Source organism: Sinocyclocheilus grahami, unplaced genomic scaffold (assembly GCF_001515645.1).
Source record: "Sinocyclocheilus grahami isolate Dianchi unplaced genomic scaffold, SAMN03320097.WGS_v1.1 scaffold1474.1, whole genome shotgun sequence".
Classification (NCBI taxonomy): domain Eukaryota; kingdom Metazoa; phylum Chordata; class Actinopteri; order Cypriniformes; family Cyprinidae; genus Sinocyclocheilus; species Sinocyclocheilus grahami.
In genome coordinates, this window is record NW_015506653.1 from 134,139 (window position 1) to 154,496 (window position 20,358).

The window sequence follows — 20,358 nt, forward strand, 5'->3', positions numbered from 1 at the left end:
AGCTTTAACGGAGTGTTTGAGTTCTGGATGGAGTTGAAGTTGGAGTGCTATTAACACGGCGAAAAGAAGCGAGCGGCGAAAGGCGGTTGAATCCGTTTTGCATTGGGTTTTTGATCCGCTGCATAAGTCCGTCCCCAGATCGTTGTTCCAATCAGACATTACTTGCAAGGCTTAGCCACGCCCCGCACTGTTCCCTGATTAGGCATGGGTCACATGTTTCCCGTGGGGAGTATATCTGCAAGTTTTAATAACTTCTTATAAACAATATTATCAGCAGAAAATGATGCCGGATACAAATTTTTCAGTCACGTCAATGTTTGGCGAATAAAGCAAGCTTTCATTCAACACTAAACTTAACATATCAATAGCTTTATCTGCTAAAAGGGGTTAAACACAAGGTTACATTTTAACACCTCAAGCATATATAATGCATACAACATATTATTTGTGAATATAGTTGCACTTTTATACTTAAATGATTGTCTTTTGAAATTGTCTGTTGTAAGTTTTATGTCCCTTTGTCTGACCAAAGAGAAGCGCGTGTTTTCCTGCAATTTAGGCAAGTGTCAGAGTCACAACATATCCTACAATCGTAGAAATGCAAAGCGCTGTGTCAGCGGCAGACCAAGACCGAATGATTGGCGCGCCAGCGGGCGGAAGGCGAGTGATAGCTTCTAAAGCTGTATCAACAGGAGTCAAATCAATAAGTTGCGTTCCTTCCTCTGTGATCCTTTCTTCCAATTCTGGATCGAGGACGAAGGAATGCTGTTTGAAGTAGGGTGAGATTTCGAGTTCGGCCTGATACTCATCGTCGGTAAGGTGATACAATGCTAAATCATTGATATGGAGGATCGAGCCCTTAGGGACATTGATCCATAAAGTCTGGTTGGGCAGGATAATGTGCGTGGCAGTGTCGTGTTGATCGTAGGTGAGAGTAGCTGTACGCGCTGGGGTGTCGACTAGCCCTGGGTTTCTGACGATTTCGGCTTGTGTTGCCTCAATTTGTTTGGCGATGGCTTTTCTCAACGATTTACAACAAAAAAACATTTTGGCGAAAGGAGTCAATCCTAGTTTCGGGACCTGGATTTAATGTTGAGTTAAGGGAGTTACCTGATGTGGGGACTAGAGGGGAAAGGAAATTATAGTGAGAGAGAGAAAGAGAAAGAGGACATTTTAAAAAAAATATATAGCTATAAAGAAAAACACAAAGAGACACAAGGACACTGAATTAGGTTAGACAGCAAGGGAAAGTGCCACATGTGTGGAACAACGCTTCTCCACTAGAGGTTGGTCTTAGCAGTGCCGCGGAGGAGAGTGTGTAGGTGTTGTGTTTATGAGTCAATGTTTTTAAAAGTTAAAATTAAGGTTTTGTGCGTCAGTGGCGTGCTGGCGGCAGGTTATGGCAGCCACTGATGGGGGGGGGGGGGGGGCAGGCAATGTCCAGGACTCTCCGTGTAATGCACCTGCTTTGGTGAGGGCATCAGTTTGGTCATTGAGATCTTTGTCTTGTCCTGGTTGAAGTGAGTGGCCTCGGACCTTTTTCCCATATAAACGATCATGTCATGTTCAGTGACAATGGCATCGCTTGCTTGGAAGAGTTCCTGATGTTTGACAGGCTTGTTGTTAGCTGTCTGGTAAAGGTTCTTTGGGTTCTGCTGCTGTGTGCAGCATATCCGTCTAACAGTTCTGGCAGGCTGCTAGCCCGTTTCCTAGAGATGATCTGTGGTTTTGGGCATATTTCGCCTCAACGTCCTGACCTTGGAGCATCATTAGCCAAGTAGCTATGTGTGCGTTGGTTACCACGCCATCCCTGATTCGTTGGCTGTTGAGGAAGGTTACTGGCTGGTGACAGGTTTCAATGATAACCTTCTGAGCTACAATGTAGTTGGAGAAACGCTGGATGACCCACACAGTGCAAAGCAAAGCTTTTTCGCAGTCTGAGCATTATTTCTATCATTAAAACTGATGAGAGCAATTAATTTTAAAATTAAGCAATAAGTACCTTGAAGCAGGGTAACCCAACCCTGATGAGCTACAGATGAAATAAAAATTTCAGAGCACTATTGACAGTTAAGGATTAAAATCTTAATGATGTTTGTCATTAAAATTATCAGAGCAATTATAATTGAACTGATCAGCAAATATTGTTTCAATATGGAAACTGGAACTGTAATTAATTATTAACTGAAATTAAAATTTAAAATTTGTAATTATGAAATTAAATTAGAAACTTTGAATCCCTAAGGATAGCAAGTTACTAATACCCACTGATGTTCCTACAATAATAAGGGCAATTAATTAGCTTAATCCGTACCATCCCAATTACTTACAAATGCAATAAAAAATTTCAGAGCCCTATTGATAGTTAATGATTAAAAATTCTAATGTTGTTGTCATTAGATTATAGGAGCAATTTATAATTAAATTAATCAGTAGATATTGTTGCTATGTGAAACCGATTGCTGATGCCTCACTGTGTGCCTTCACTTGCAATACTAGGACGGAAATATTTGGTTTCACCCCCAGCCCACACCAGGTTACTTCAGAACAGGTGGCTCTGCTCACTTTGACTCACCAAGACAACCGTCACTTCAACGACCAAGCACTAGGGGGCGCACAACCCACTAACAGGCTTAAGCCAACGGGAAAACCTATGAAAATTTGCACTGAGTTAATTAATTAGCTGAAGGATAGAAAGGACGGCCTAACAGGTGGAACCAGAACTTGATTGCAAATGAAATTCGAATTTCAAATTAGAAATTATAGTTAATGATTAAAATTTTAGGATGTCATCATTAAAATTGATAAGAGCAATTATAATTGAGTTATAATTCAATAAGTATCATTGAAGAAGGGAAGCCCAAACCCTAATTAACCAATGCTGAAATTAAAATTTCAGGGCAATAATGATAGTTAATGATCAAAACCCAATGATGTTTGTCATTTAAATTATAACAGCAATTACCATTAAATTAATCAGTAAGTATCTCGAAGCAGGGTAACCCAAACCCTAATGAGCTACAGATGAAATTAAAATTTCAGAGCATTATTGACAGTTAAGGATTAAAATCTTAATGATGTTTGTCATTAAAATTATCAGAGCAATTATAATTGAACTGATCAGCAAATATTGTTTCAATATGGAAACTGGAACTGTAATTAATTATTAACTGAAATTAAAATTTAAAATTTGTAATTATGAAATTAAATTAGAAACTTTGAATCCCTAAGGATAGCAAGTTACTAATACCCACTGATGTTCCTACAATAATAAGGGCAATTAATTAGCTTAATCCGTACCATCCCAATTACTTACAAATGCAATAAAAAATTTCAGAGCCCTATTGATAGTTAATGATTAAAAATTCTAATGTTGTTGTCATTAGATTATAGGAGCAATTTATAATTAAATTAATCAGTAGATATTGTTGCTATGTGAAAGCAAGAACTGAAACAATTTTTTTTAATGAAATGAAAATTCCAAATCTGTGATAAATTATGAAATGAAATTAGAGTTTCAAATCCATAATTACTTAAATTCATAATATCTACTGATGTCATTCATATTATAAGAGCAGTTATACCTGAATTAATCACATGACCAGGATCAATTTTCGAAACGAAACGACAACAGCTATGGCCGTTTAAACTGCTGAGAGTAAACAAGCTGAAGGGAAGAGACAAACATGATTATAACCAATTGTGAGATCGCTAATCTGATGGTTGGTTAAAATCGCGTTACAATAAGGTTTATAAAGTTTGCATCTGTCTGTTCTTTTCAATGGGATGAGAGGAAGAGAGAGATAGGATGAAATCAGTATGAAAGAGAGAGAGATGAGGTGAAAGAACCCACTAGTGTGAGGATTCAGATACACGTTTAGATCACATCAACACTTCAAAACACTGCATTTAAGACCACACAATGCTACGTGCTAACCGCTAGCCTTCAATGCTACTAGCTTTGCATAGGCTTCAATGCAAAAGCATTAGCTTCAGTTAGCTTAGCTCATGCTATTTGTTTACAAACAGCTCAAAAATGGCGCTGGCAAACTGCGCTTGCGCACTTGACCGTTACCTCCGGAAAGGGTTTCTTAGAACTTCCGGGTTACAGCTGTTACTATGGCAAAGTACCCTGCAATACCTAGCCTGTTCTACACACAGTCTATGGCTATACACAGTTTACACCCTTCATGTGAAATGGCAGCGCCTTTCACACTGAACAACCAAAAAGCACTCTTTAGACTCTTATCTTTATAGCGCTGACCACTCACTCGACTCGTTCGAGTGAGGTAAATTAATGTACAGATTTACTGCAATTAATACAATAACTGTCATTGATATCTCGGCGAATATCAGCACATATTTATACAGACAAAAACACATGTGGATTTAACCACAATTCTTACTTGATCAAGATTTCATAATTCTCCCCCCCCAAAAAATAGCGTTCGGATACTCTCTGAGCACCGCGTTTTCAAGTTCACTAGTTTTAGTGAATTAAATGGCAAGAGCATTAATTAGCTAAGTTAATGGTCTCAAGCCGGGAGATTTAATAGCATAGACAACTTTGGAAGTGGAACACGCACCAACAAATCAAACTATGAAGGCCTTTTAAGAGAGAAGAAAATGAGGAACACGTTCATTTTTCTTTGTGCGCTTTTCTAGAGCGACTTATTTTGTCCCGACATTAATGTTTTACTGCAGTTCACTTTTTTTAAACACAACTCGAGTTTCACTGCATTCATTCAACACGCTGGTATGCCATAATAAACGTACAACAACTCTTTTTCTCTGTATCTAATCTATTCTTCCGGATAAAAATAGAAAAGATTCACAATAATATCTTGGTGTCATTAATTTTTTTAAGCCAAATCTTTGCCAGCTATTTTCTCTACCATCTGTAAGAATTTAACTCATTTTATCTGTAATGAAATTAATTATTATTATTTTAGCTCAGGTTTTGAGAGGAATCGATTCTTAAAGACTCGATGTTGATTTCTTCAAGTTGATATGATTCAACTACTTGAAACTGGGCTTCGGATTGGTTGCTGAGATGACGTCTGGATGACGTCCTTTTGGGAGAGCCCTCGGTGGTTGGTTTCCTGGTGACGCAGAGGCTTTGGCAGTTCTTCTGAGAGAGTTTAAGTTTGCAAGACTTTAAGCTTTCGAAGATCTCTGGCATTCACGAAGTTTCAACGGAGTGTTTGAGTTCTGGATGGCCCGATCTAGTGGTGGTGAGCGTGTGAGCACAAGTTGGAGTGCTATTAACACGGCGAAAAGAAGCGAGCGGCGAAAGGCAGTTGAATCCGTTTTGCATTGGGTTTTTGATCCGCTGCATAAGTCCGTCCCCAGATCGTTGTTCCAATCAGACATTACTTGCAAGGCTTAGCCACACCCCGCACTGTTCCCTGATTAGGCATGGGTCACATGTTTCCCGTGGGGAGTATTTCTGCAAGTTTTAATAACTTCTTATAAACAATATTATCACCAGAAAATGATGCCGGATACCAAATTTTCAGTCACGCCAATGTTCTGCGAATAAAGCAAGCTTTCATTCAACACTAAACTTAACATATCAATAGCTTTATCTGCTAAAAGGGGTTAAACACATTGATTAAAATTGCAAGGTTACATTTTAACACCTCAAGCATATATAATGCATACAACATATTATTTGTGAATATAGTTGCCCTTTTATACTTAAATGATTGTCTTTTGAAATTGTCTGTTGTAAGTTTCATGTCCCTTTGTCTGACCAAAGAGAAGCGCGTGTTTTCCTGGAATTTAGAGAAAGGGGAGCACAGAGAAAACCCTGAGGTCAGGGAGGTTGTAAAAAGGTCCTGGTCATAGACCTGCTATTCTTCTCATTTGGACGTGGAGATATAAAATTGTCTCTTTTGTTGACGGGATTATCAATTTATGTGTTAAATGGTCATGTGTATCACGCATCTGGTCCCTGAAAGCCAGTAAAACAAAGATAGTTTGTATCCTAGTTTGAGTTAGGGTCTTAGCACTGCTTTTCTTTGAGTCTCTTGAGAAGATAAGCCAAAGGGGATAGGAACTGCTGAGACACTGAACTGACCCTGTATTAGTTTTACGACCGCAGATGGGTGAGGAGGATATTCTTCAGTTTGTTTCTATGGAATGTGGTTGTTTCATGTTTGACTCCATAGTTTAAATGGTTCTGTTTGAAGACAGAAATCCTACATATTCATGTAAAATAAGCAGTGAAATTCACTAATTTTACCATTGCTCAAGTGAAGCATAGCACATTTGATTAAAGGGACAGTTCACCCAAAAATACAAATTCTGCCATCATTTACCCAGCCTGATGTTGATCCAAAACTTTTTTGCATTTCTTTCTTCAGCAAAACACAGACGAATATATTTTGAAGAAGAGTGTTGGGAACCTACGGAATGCAAAGATATTTGTGTTCTCTCGCCAAAATATTTTAGTTCTCTCTCAACACCTGTTGAGTTTAGACAAACACTTCCTGTTTACTTTACAGATTGCAGTGGTCCAATCAGCTCTGTAAATACATAATGGAGTGGTTCATAGAGTTTTATTTTGAACTTGTACTCAAATATAAAGAAATAAGGCCAGTGCTTAGTTCATTTTCCCATTTTGTAAATTCTAAAACGCTTTACATAAAAAATGTTTAACGTGGCTTAATATACTAAAGCCCAATGATGACAGAATTTCAATGTTGCTATGATCTATATGTGACACGATGTTGCACCGGTTGCTATGAGTGTAGATTACATTCAATTACTGGACATTACAATAGTAGATTATAAGTGTACATTAGCGGCATTTCTGTTAAATTTCATGGGCAAAAAAAGGTCCCTTGTCTATTGTTATTAGTGTAGTGATGTATGGAGCATAGCTCACAAAGAAGATCCTTTCAAACCAGGCAGCTTTCTGTTTGTCAAAACTGCAAATGTGTGTAACCAACTCGAACCGAAGGAAAATGTTTGCCCTCACTCAAAACTTGGATTGCTTTTGAAATAGCTGGAATTCGTTTTATTAAGTCAAAACCATTTGTGTCAGTGTTAAACATTTGCCCTCTCTGGGTCACATTACACTAGACTTCAGTTTTATTTACATGCATAAACTTATTTAATATTCTCCCGAAATGACATTCTCAGCCTGAGCAGTTTCATTCTGAAGTGCATATTGAACTTCCTGTGATCCATAAAAATGTGCACCTATGTACAAATCCAGGACATTTCCCTGAAGGTATTAGAAAGCCTAATGGAATTCATTCTTCAATGTCCCCCTCTCTTTTTTCTCTCTCAGGAAAGGGAGATGTGTTCGGCGATGTGTTCTGGAAAGAGGTGAATTTAGCCCAGGCTTGTGCAAACGTCCGTGCACTGACCTACTGCGATCTTCACATCATCAAACGGGACGCCTTACAGAAGGTTCTGGAGTTCAACACAGCCTTCGCCGGACATTTCTCACGGAACCTGGTGCTAACCTACAACCTGAGGAAAAGGGTGGGTACCCACTTAAAGGGGTCATATGATGCGATTTCAAGTTTTCCTGTCTCTCTGGAGTGTTACAAGCTGACAGTGCATAGATAAGATCCCTGAAGTTGCAAAGACTAATGTCTCAAAACCAAAGAGATATTCTTTATCAAAGTTAACACTCTGCCACGACCCCTAAAACGGCTCGTTCTAACACGCCCCCACATATCTACCTCACTATGTGGAAATATTAGCATAATGCCGCCCAAATGTTCACGCAAAGAAAGAAGGCGTGGTTTCAGTAACCGCGGTTAGTGTTGAAGCAGCCATGTCAGAGAGACGCTGTGTGTTTCTAGGCGAAAGCATAGCATCGTGTGTGTGTGTGAGAGAGAGAGAGAGAGAGACAGCGTCACATCACAGTAGAGTCAGCTGTCTTAACCGCGGCTTGTGTACTGCATCATTACGGTGTCCGGGTGTCCGCTCTGTTCCACTTTCGGGCTTGTACTGATGGTAAAACTAATTACATTATTTACTGTCTTTACATTTATTTTGAAAGATGAAGTTTGCGATTATGGTAAGGGGCGTTACATTTCCGAAGTGCTTGCGGTGTTCGGCCAATCACAATGCATTGGTTCAGCTGGCCAATCAGAGCAGACTGCGTTTGTCGGAAGGAGGTACTATGTAGAAAATGAAGCATTTGAGATAGGCGGGGCGTAGAGGACCTACAATAATGTACAGTATTTGAAAAATAATGGGCCTCATTTACGAAACGAACGTACGACAGAAAATTGGGCGTACGGTCGTTTCAACGCAAAATGTGGAATTTATCAATATGGACGTGAGCGGTGGCTACGATCAAATCTCACGTCGGGTCTCAGCTGTACGCAAGTTTTTGAGCTACCTGAACTTGCGCACAGCATAGTAAATACGGTGGAGAATTGTAGATTGACAGCATTTTGTTCATTTTTATATTCCTGACCGTCAAACGAAGCTCATTAGTTGGTCAGATTAGAATGTATTTTTTGGTGTTGTTTTGTACAGGGCTTTAGTTTTACATGTGCGAATAGCAGCATAAACAAGACCGTGAGGATTCAATCGTCGCCTAAATATACTGTTTATATTTACCAGTATTTTAATATAGATATAAATTACATATATTAATGTAGCCTAATTGTTTGCAATTACAAGGTTAATGAGTGTTTTTGGAGTAAGATCAATTTCTCTTTAGCAAGATTACTTTCTCTTTTTGGCCGGGTTTCGTTTCTTCGTGTCATAAACTCTAGGGCGAGGCTTCAAAACCTGGGTGTTTTTAGGGGCGTGATATTCAAATGACGATTGTTTTCTGGCGCCACATTTATCAACATACGATCATTCGTACGATGAGATTGGCGGCATACGAATGTTTAATAAATCACACGTGAACTCTGTCGTAAGGTGATTTGTGCGCACAGATCTGCGCTCGTTTCTACGTTAGATTGATAAATGAGGCCCAATGTGTTTTTTGAACATTAAAGCATGTCAATATATTCTGTTACACCAAATAATGATCTTTAAAAAAGCATCATATGACCCCTTTAAATAAAAAAGCTCAAACCCCCAAAATTCCAAATGTTCGGCCAAGTTCTACACATTTTCACCCTTGTTTAACCCTGATGAATTCATTAACTGACTAATTCATTATATAGTGGCCTCTATGTCTTGACACCATGGTAGTCTATTACATTCCAGTCACTGGAGTCACTCGCTGCTTTCACACACTAAACTTGGTAAATTACCATAAAATGTATTGACTTTTCTTACAGCCATTAAGATGCAATTCATACACCAGCACCAAAGTATTGGTAAAATCTGTTATGTCAGTCATGACCTTTAAGGAAATTACCTTTAATCGCTGCACCATTTTCTTCAACCCTGAAGAGGAGAAGCTTTAGTTCCACTATTTGTTCAAATTGCCAGTATTGAGCAGTATGTGGAATGTGTCGTAATTCACAGCTTCCATAAAACAGTAAGCGAAAAGTACCTGGATGATCTACTTCTTTGGCTGCTTCTGAAGTAAGCATCCAGTGGACACTTTACTATCCCATGAGGCTACGGGAGACGGGTTCTGAATCAAAATGAAAGGACGTAACTGACAACGTTGGTCACATGACAAAGCCAACATGGTGGATGTAGTACATACAGAATTCATTCATATTATATTGCGCATACAGTGTAATTTTTTTCACAGTTTATGTTGCTGCCTTACGTTAAACTGCTTCAAATTACTTTTTTCCACATCAATGTATACTCTATACACCATAATGACAAAAAAAAAACAAGCAAACAGATGTGACAACTTTGCAAATGTATTTAAAACAAAAGAAAAACTGAAATAAATTAATTGCATAACTATTCATGCTCAATACTTAGTTGAAGCACATTTACAGCCTCAATTCTTTTTGGGTAAGATGCGACACAAGCTTTGCACATCTGCATCTCCTCACCTCTCAAGCTCTGTTAGGTTGGAGGGGGGCTGACAGACACTTTCAGGTTTCTTCAGAAAGGTTTGACTGAGTTCAAGCTCAGGCTGTGGCTGGGCCACTCAAGGACATTCACAGAGTTGTCCATCAGCCACTCTTGCATTGTGTTAGCTGTGTGCTTATTGACATTGTCCTGTTGGAAGGTGAACCTTCTGCCCAGTCCGAGGTTCTGAATGCTCTGGACTTGGTTTTCATTAAGGCTATCTCTATATTTTGCTGTGTTGAGCTTTCCTTCTACTCTGTTGAGTCCCTCAGCCCCTGCCACCGAAAAACAGCCCCTCAGCATGAGGCTGCTACCAGCACACTTTACTGTGGGATGCTACTCTGCAAGCGATGAGCAGTGCCTGCTTTCCTCCATGCGTGATGTTTGATATTGAGGTTCATCAGACCAGAGAATCTTGTCTCTCACAGTCTGGGACTCCTTTAGGTGGTTTTCTGCTAATTCAAATCCAAGTGGGTCTTCATGTGTTTTCACTGAGGAGATGATTGAGTCTGGCCACACCACTATAAAGCCCAGATTGGTGGAGTGTTTGATGTTTGTCCTTCTGTAAGTTTCTTCACATATGATCATGGAGCTCAACTGGAGTGTCCATCAGCTTTTTGGTCACCAGTCTAGCCAAGACCTTTCTCCACTGATTGCTCAGTTTGGCCAGAAGGCCAGCTCTAGGAAGAGTCCTAGTGTTTCCAAACTTCTTCCATTAAGGAGAATGGAGTCTACATGCTCCTGTGAACCTTCAATGCAGAAGATTGTTTTTCTGAATTATTCCCCAGATGTGTGGCTTGTGGTCTCTGAGCTCTACAGGCAGTTATTTTGACCTCAGTGCTTGGTTTTTGCTCTGATATGCATTTCAGCTGTTAGACCTTTTATTGAGAGGTGTGTGCCTTTCCAAATCATACCCATTCAACCCAACATTTTAACGTCACTTGAAGTGTAGTAACATCTACAAGCGATATGAATGCTCCTGAGCTAAATTGCAAGTGTCCCAGAATGAATACTTATGCAATGTAATAATTTCAGTTTTTTTTATTTCTAATACATTTGCAAAGTTGTTCCAAACCTGTTTTTGGCTTTGTCATTATGGTGTATGGAGTGTAGATTAACATAAGCAGTTTCAAATAAGGCAGCAACATAACATGCAAAAAATGAAGAGGTATGAATACTTTTGCAAGGCACTGTACTTTTTTTTAGCAGTCGCAAAGTTTGCTCTTTGTCAAATTTCACAATGCATTTTTGGATGTAGCTATTTAAAGTGTTGATGTTTCCAAAAAAGGCGGTAATTTTCCATAAAGGCTGTACATATGTGTGAAAGCCCCTACTCTAGCTGCTATAGTCAAACTAAACTGTAAAAATTATCTAACCTCTTTATTTTAACTTATTTGAATGAGCTTTGTGACTTTTCATTCCTTTTTTTTTTGTTATGTTTTCCTCTTGGCTGTCAAATCTTTGACCTTCCTTCTGCTGTTGAGGAGTCGTTCATTTACCGCTGCTCTTCCAAGAATGGTTTTGACAGCTTTTTATTAATATTATAGCTGGTGTGGGTGAACGCTGTTCAATTTCATCTGCTTTTGTCTCAGAGTTTGTCAGCTACATTGCGTCCATGTGGAGGCGGGGCTGGAGCCAGGCTGCACACCACTTTGTTTAAATTCATGTCTCGTTTCTCTGTCTAAGCACTTTTTACAATGAAGTGATTATGAAGCCAACTGAGCTGGAAGATCTATACCCTCTTGCAGACACAATCCCTATAGCACTCCATTACCCATGGGGCAGCTGTAGGCACAGTGAGCTTCTCTGAATACTAAATGCACTGCTGTTCTGACTGTGCTTTCATGTTCGTCTCTTCAAATGTGTTACTTTTAAAGGGATAGTTCCAAAAAAAAAATTATAATTATAAAAATAAAATTCAGTCATCATTTACTCAACCTCCTGCATGACTTTTTTTTTTTTGGCAGGGTTATTATGGTTAACTAAAATTAATTAAAAAAAAATTGTTAAACATTAGATTAAAAACAAACATTAATTGAATATTTACAAATATATTTAAATTAGGAGTGCGAACTAGGAATTAATAAAAACTAAAATAAAAATAAATTAAACCTAAATAATATTAAAAACAATAAAATAAAACAGCACATAACAAAATCACTAACAATTAAATTAAAATAAAAAATATTAAAATTAAAAAAGCTTCAAAATATTAATAAAAAAAACAGTAGCAAAACATCTTGGTTTCATATTGCATATTGCATATGTTAAATGTATGGATACACAAATCAATAAAGTGTGGGGAAATTCAATATAGAATAGAATATGATCTATCTAGCTGTTTGTCTGTAAAGGCCTGTTCACAACAAGGATGATTACTATAACGAAAAAGTTTCAATAATCCTTCTAATTCTACGAGAATAAAGAAGTTCACAAGAAATACAATGACAAAAGACACAGAGATATTGTTGGAATCACTTTCTAAATATTTTTTCAGCTGATATACCAAATTTGTTTATACATACATACTGGTCAATCATATTTGCAGGTTTTATTTTTTGAGGTTTGCTCAAGGTCATTCCTGAATTAAACTGATGGTATTTTATTGATCAGATGATAAATCAGTGGTGAGCCAATAGCATGGAAGAATAAATAATGACTGGTTGCTCTCTTTGGTCTAGTCTGACATTATGTGAAGAGTTGATCTTCAGCGCTGGAAACGGCAGTATGGGCACACATATTTAAATGCATATACATACACTCTTACCTCATTCCTAACCCTGCTGTTTAGTCATCAGAGAGCGAGTGCACACGCAATCTGGATGGCACACGGACCTTTCACACACTCTTTACCTCCTTTACAGTATACATACCCCGGATCAACCACACAGACACCTTGTTGTTAGTTTGAAGTTTATTTTTAGTTCGTTTTGTTTTGTGTGTGTGGGGGGAGTAGTCGGACTTCCACGTTGCGCTTATGACGTCACTGCCGCGCCGTGCCGGCGCAATGCGATCATAGTCTGACGAAACCATTGTTGTTTGTATGTGGGGGAACTTTATCTTTTCTGTGGAGAGAAAAGATATTAAATGGTAATGATTTATGTTATTAATATTTGTGTTCTATAATGGTTTATTGGTTTTGTGTTTTATAATGTGATTGATGTTTAATGTGAAGTTTATGAGTTACAGATGAGATTATAAGACTAAATGCTTACCTACTAGTGGTACCCTCCAGGTAGGGGGTGGACCCTGGTCTATAAGAAGGGAGGCCAGCTTCACATCGGGAGACTTGTTTAGCAAGTCAGCAAGCGTGCTAGTCCAGTGCCGTGAGCAAAACTGGACATATTGTATATGGTGAGTACTCGTTTGTGCACTTTGTTTATGGTTTACTTTGGTACTTTGCTATTTTTTGGACTGAGCACTTGTGGAAATACCATACTCTTACCACTGGATATTTTTATGGCACACTGTAAATAAGTCACCTTTTGTTTTCTTCTACGGGTCAAGCCATCATTTATTTTGGTTAATTGTTTTTTTTTCTTTTTCGGACCTAAAACGTCTCTCAGTAGATCAGCAAGGGTCTACTGCATCACAGTTGGTGGCAGCGGTGGGATGGCTACCCGTAGGAAAGCGCCAAAAGGGAAAAGGCCTGGTTTGCGTTCGCAAGCAAAGGATGCTGTTAAGAAGGATGTTGCCTGGGATACGCTGGGGACATCGTCTGAGGAAGAGGCATCAGTGGGGCTTCCAAGTGGCCAGAGCGAGCCAGGCCCATCCCGTTCCAGTGAGGGCATGGTGAGCCTCATGAGAGAGTTTCTCAGTGCGCAGCAGCTAAGGGAGGACAGGTACCTTCAGGAGCTCCGGGGGTTACGAGAATCTATTCTGCAGACAGTCCGGCCTGCACTAGTGACACCAAGTGAAACTGGGACCATGCGGATGGAACTTCCGACTCCTGCGGCACGGAGAGTATCCACAGATAATGCACCAGGTCAACTTACTGATTCACCAAAAGCTTCTACTCAGCGGAGTTTGCCGTCTCGGCGAACGGAGATGCCGGTGCCAGTTCTACAGCAGGGGGATGACATCGTGAGCTACCTTCGACGGTTTGAGCGGCTGGCCAGGGCTTGGCGATGGCCGAGAGTGGAGTTGTCGGTTGGTGCCACTGTTGACTGGACAGGCGTTGGAGGCATACCTCGCGATGGATGTAGATCAAGCAGACGATTACGACCACTTGAAAGATGCGCTTCTGCAGAAATTCAACATCTCACCAGAGACTTACCGTCAGCGATTCCGGGCAGCGACAGTGCCAGAAGGGGAGTCTCCGACAGAAACGTATCATCGTCTACGAAATCTCTACCAGCGCTGGGTAAGACCAGATCGGCATACCAAAGAGGAGGTGGGAGAACTTGTGATCTTGGAACAGTTGCTTCGAGTGTTCCTGTTCGATAGCCGAACCTGGGTGAAGGAGCACGAGCCAACATCAGGACTGGAAGCCGCCAAGTTGGCCCAGCAGTACATGAACGCTCATGGAACTGTTCCACGTTCTCAACCCCCTAAAGGTAAAGCACGTTACACCCAACATGCTAGTGGTCATGGGTCTGAACTGAGCCACCAACCCCAAGAGATTACAGCAGGTACACAAAGGCTTAAAATTACAACTGGTCAACGGCTCATTTGTTTTATATGTCAGCAGCCAGGGCACAAGGCTTCAGTGTGCCCTGTAAGGAAGCCCAAATTGACTGGATTTTGTAATGCCCCTAGAGAGGAAGACAAGGTCACTGACTTTGGTGGGGAGGGACAAACTAGTCGAATGGTTTTGGACATTTCTGTTAACGGACATTCTCTGAAAGCTTTGCTGGACACTGGTAGTTCCTTGTCTCTTATTAAGTCTTGTCATGTCTCTAACGTCAACTATGCTTCTACAACGGCAGTACAATGTGTACATGAGGATGTAAAGAGGTATCTCCGGGCAGAAGTGTTAGTTGGTGTGCAGGACCAGGTGTATATGTTAAATGTAGCAGTAGTGGACCATCTGCCTATTGATATGATATTGGGAAGGGATATGCCTGTGCTGACAGATTTGCTGATTACTGATGTGAATGTTGATCATGACGTTAACCTGAGTGTCGAAACTGTTGTTAATCATGACACTGAACAATCTTTTCCTGCTGTGACAAGGGCCCAGGCTAAGGCAGGTCTTCAGCCTTTGCCAGACTTCAACAGTAGTCTGCTACAGGGTGGGACTAAAGGCCCGAGAATAACGCCATCAGCGGCGCCTCATAAAGTACTTGGGTACTCCAGTCCCTAAACCTTCCACAGAGGGTCTTGAGCTTAATAACTGGCAGGTCCCAGAAAACATTAGTGAACTACAACGGGAAGATGGAACCTTGAAACCGTTGTTTGCAAAGGTTGGTTGTACAAGTGATCCTAATGTGGGTAATGAACAGTATGTTTTGCAAAATGATGTGTTGTATGTGCAAACGGGTGATGTTTTACGTTTAATTGTTCCTCTGTCTTGTTGCCCCCTAGTGTTACATCTGGCACATACAGTTCCATGGGCAGGTCATCTGGCCCAACACAAAACATACACACGCATTAGTTCATGATTCTATTGGCCAACCATGTACACTGATGTCCAAACATACTACACCCCATGTTCCGCGTCTCAAAAGACCAGTACTGTGCATCAGCGTGGTAGAGCACCACTACATCCGCTACCCATCATATCTACCCCCTGTCGACGCATCGCCATGGACATTGTGGGACCACTCGAGAAGAGCAGTGCGGGACACCGATACATCTTAGTCATCTGTGACTACGCGACAAGGTACCCGGAAGCCTTCCCACTTCGCACCATCACTACGCCCAAAGTCATCCACGCTCTCATCCAGCTGTTCTCCAGGGGAGATCTTAACTGACCAAGGCACTAACTTCACTTCCCGCCTCATGAAACAGCTCCACCAGCAACTGGGTATCACTGCATTGAGAACCAGTCCCTACCACCCGCAGACTGACGGACTGGTGGAGAGATTCAATCAGACACTGAAGAACTGCGGAAGTTCGTCACAGACACAGGACGCAACTGTGACAAGTGGCTCCCCTTCGTCTTGTTTGCCTGCCGGGAGGTACCTCAAGCCTCAACCGGCTTCTCCCCCTTTGAGCTCCTGTATGGGTGGCAGGTCCAAGGCCCATTGGACCTGCTGAAGAAGGCCTGGATGGCGCCAGCAGATAAGACAGAGGAGAGGAGCATTGTTAACTTCATTTTGGAAATGAGAAACCGGCTTGAGCATTACAGAGAAGAAGCTAAAGAAAACCTACAGCAGGCACAAAAGAAGTGGTACGATCAACAGGCACGATTCCGTCAACTACAACCGGGGCAAAAGGTGCTGCTACTGTTACCCACCTCCACGAACAAGCTCCTGGCAAAGTGGCAGGGGCCATACACTGTGGTAAGGAAGATGGGGCCAGTAACCTATGAGATTCACCACCCTGACAAGAGGAAATCGCACCAGACATACCACATAAACCTGCTGAAGGAATGGAAGTAAATACCCAACAAGACACCAGAACGGTCGCTAATGTTAAGGAAGGTGGATGATGAGGAAGAGGATGAGCCTGCTCGTGAGGTGAGACCTCAGAGACACCCTGCCACGGTGAACTTGAGCCATCTGAAGGATCCTGTAAGGGTTGAAATGCAAGACCTCCTGGACTGCTTCCCATTACTGTTCCATCAGAGGCCTGGACGGACAGAACTGTTACAGCACAGTATCTACCTTACAGATATAACCCCTTCACGACAGCGGCCGTATAGAATACCAGAGAGACTACTGAAACCCTTGGAGGAGGAAATTGAAATGATGAACCAGCTGGGCGTAATCGAACCATCAAACAGCGAATGGAGTAGCCCCCTTGTCATCGTCCCGAAGAAGGATGGATCCTTGCGTGTCTGTGTCGATTTTCGTAAGCTTAATGCCCAGTCAAGGTTCGACACCTACCCGATGCCTAGAATTGATGACTTGCTGGAGCGGATAGGACAGGCCCGTTACATCACCACCTTGGACATGTGTAAGGGGTACTGGCAGGTGCCCCTTGATCCAAACTCCAAACCATACACCGCATTCAGGACGCCAGTGGGACTGTTCCAGTTTACGGTCCTACCCTTTGGGCTGTATGGGGCACCCGCGACCTTCCAGCGACTCATGGATCAAGTTCTCAAGGGCTGCGCAGGGTGGTCGGCTGCATACTTGGATGATGTTGTGATCTACAGCAATACCTGGGCAGACCACTTGGAACATCTGCAACAGACTCTGGAGAAGATTCAAGCAGCGGGCCTATCCTTGAATGTGGTAAAGTGCGAGTGGGCTAGGCAGGAGACCAGCTACCTAGGATACCATCTGGGCAATGGTGACCTGCGACCTCAGGTATGTAAGGTGGAAGCAATTCAGCGCAGTCCCCGACCTAGGACGAAAAAGGAGGTGAGATCCTTCCTGGGCCTAGTGGGCTGGTACCACAGATTCATCCCGGACTTTGCTAACATTACAACACCACTAACTGACTTGCTAACCAAAACTGGGAAGAACCCGGTGGCATGGACTGGTGCCTGTGAGGGAGCGTTCAGCACCCTAAAAGAGAGGATGTGCACCAGCCCAGTCCTACAAAGCCCCAACTTCGATCAGCGGTTTCTGGTGCAAGTGGATGCTTCAGAGAAGGGAATTGGAACAGTACTAGCCCAGGGGACTGGGGGAGAGGAGAAGCCAGTCGTGTTTCTGAGTAGGAAGCTGTTGCCTAGAGAAACCAGGTATTCCACGATCGAGAAGGAGTGTCTCGCAATCAAGTGGTCCCTGGAATCCCTCCGAAATTACCTCTTGGGGAGAGAATTCGACCTGGAGACAGACCATCGGGCTTTGATGTGGATTCACACGATGAAAGATCATAACGCCCGCATCATGAGGTGGTACCTAGCTCTCCACCCCTACAGTTTTAAGGTACGACATCGGCCTGGGAGGCTGAACCTTGTTGCCGACTACCTGTCACGGTATCCGGACAGTACGCGGCTTAGAGACGGGGAAGGTGATGTGAAGAGTTGATCTTCAGCGCTGGAAACGGCAGTACGGGCACATATATTTAAATACATATACATACACTCTTACCTCATTCCTAACCCTGCTGTTTAGCCACCAGAGAGCGGGTGCACACGTAATCTGGATGGCACACGGACCTTTCACACACTCTTTACCTCCTTTACAGTATACATACCCCGGATCAACCACACAGACACCATGTTGTTAGTTTGAAGTTTATTTTTAGTTCGTTTGGTCTTGTCAAGTCAAGTCAAGTCACCTTTATTTATATAGCGCTTTTAACAATACAGATTGTGTCAAACCAACTGAACAGCATTAATTAGGAAAATAGTGTGTCAATAATACAAAATGACAATAGTAAACACTCATTTTTCAGTTAAAGACAGTTCATCATTGAATTCAGTGATGTCAACATCCAGTTCAGTTTAAATAGTATCTTTGCAATCATTTGCAATCAAGTCAACGGTATCGCTGGAAATTAAGTGTCCCCAACTAAGCAAGATTGTAGCATGGTAGAAGACTAGTTAGGTACGCAGGAGCTAACCCATTAAGGGCCTTATAGGCAAGTAATAATATTTTGAAACTGATACGGAATTTAATAGGTAGCCAGTGCAGAGACCGTAAAATTGGGGTGATATGATCATATTTTCTTGACCTGGTAAGGACTCTAGCCGCTGCATTTTGGACTACCTGTAGCTTGTTTATTGAAGATGCATCCTGGAGATGTTGTCCGACATGAGTTCCGCTCCGACTCTGCTGGGGTGCAGGCCATCAGTGCGAAAAAGCCTAGGACGCTCCCAGAAAAGATTCCAGTTATTAACAAAGAGCAGTTTCTGTTCTAGTAGCAAAAAGCCTACTGAACTTTTCATGTCCTCGTCGATACGTGGGAAGCGGTCCTGACACGATGATCGTCGTCGCGGGCGATGTGCTGCACACCGTCTCGATCAGGCTCCTGAAGTCCCTCTTCAGTGTCTCTGTCTGCCGCAGCTTGGTGTCGTTAGCCCCCACGTGAAGCACGACCGCTCCGGGGCTCTCGTCACCCTTCAGGATCGCGGGTATCTGCGCAGAAACATCGAGAACACGAGCACCAGGGAAACAGTGCCGGACGATGGAGTCTCCGATGATCACAGCATCGCGTTCCGTCTCGCGGAGGGGAGCGAAGCGGTTCCGGGTGGAGATCTCGAAGACCGGAGGCGGTGGAGGTGGAGAGGTTGTCGCCCGGGGCCTGGCTTGCGTCTTCCGTGGGCGGTGCACCCAGGGTCTGTGGTGTCCCGGCGCCGGAGTGAAGGACATCTGGGAAGATCGCATCCTGGGTGCACCGGGCCTGTGCAGAGAAACACACGGAGTAGAGGTGGTGGGAGAGTTAGCAGCGCGCTGTATACTTACCTCGGACTTGTGAGCGTCAGCCTGGGATGTTTCCAGCGCGGCTCTCCACTCTCTCAGATGGGTCTGCTTCGCCACCAAGTCACGTATCTGCTTCTCCACGGCCTCCAGCTCGAGCTGCACCGAATGCAGCTCGAACGTGTCCTCACCTGCACTCAAAGGTAGACACATATCCGCCATTAAAGCAAGTAACAGTGCGTAAAACAATGGTAATGTGTGTGAATAGAGTATTAGTAATGTAAGTGAGATTAGCGGCAACCACGCTGGCGATGCTAGCGGGCTATTTGCTAATAGCGGACTCGGGAAATCAAAATAAAACTAGTGATAACAAGGCGCTCTGATTCACGTTATAGAACTGAAAAGGATGGTGTATAAAATTGATTTTAAGATAAAAAATTAGACGACAAAAAATTAACTTGACGGAGCTCAAACTCAAAACACACGGCAGCAACAAACAGGGTGTGTGTGTGGGGAGTAGTCAGACTTCCACGTTGCGCCGGCCAAACCAAACGATCGGGCGGCGCCCGCTTATGACGTCACTGCCGCGCCGTGCCGGCGCAATGCGATCATAGTCCAACGAAACCATTGTTGTTTGTATGTGGGGAACTTTGATGTCTTTTCGGTGGAGAGAAAATATATTAAATGTTAACGATTTGTGTTATTAATATTTGTGTTCTATAATGGTTTATTGGTTTTGTGTTTTATAATGTGCTTGATGTTTTATGTGACGTTTATGAGTTAAAATGAGATTATAAGATTAAATGCTTACCTACTAGTGGTACCCTCCAGGTAGGGGGTGGACCCTGGCATATAAGAAGGGAGGCCAGGTTCACATCGGGGGACTTGTTTACCAAGTCAGCAAGCATGCTACTGCAGTGCCGTGAGCAAAATTGGACATATTGTATATTGTGGATACTCGTTTGTGCAC

At 42.3% G+C, this 20,358-nt stretch overlaps 1 protein-coding gene across 1 annotated transcript in view; it reads left to right on the forward strand.

The window, feature by feature from the left end:
- The window catches only part of kcnh1b (potassium voltage-gated channel, subfamily H (eag-related), member 1b), a 112,446-nt gene that overhangs the window by 73,098 nt on the left and 18,990 nt on the right, over window positions 1-20,358 (forward strand). The window contains exon 10 of the mRNA XM_016256774.1: window positions 7,301-7,497. Coding sequence (XP_016112260.1) covers window positions 7,301-7,497 — 197 coding nt within the window. The remainder of the gene's footprint in view (window positions 1-7,300; window positions 7,498-20,358) is intronic.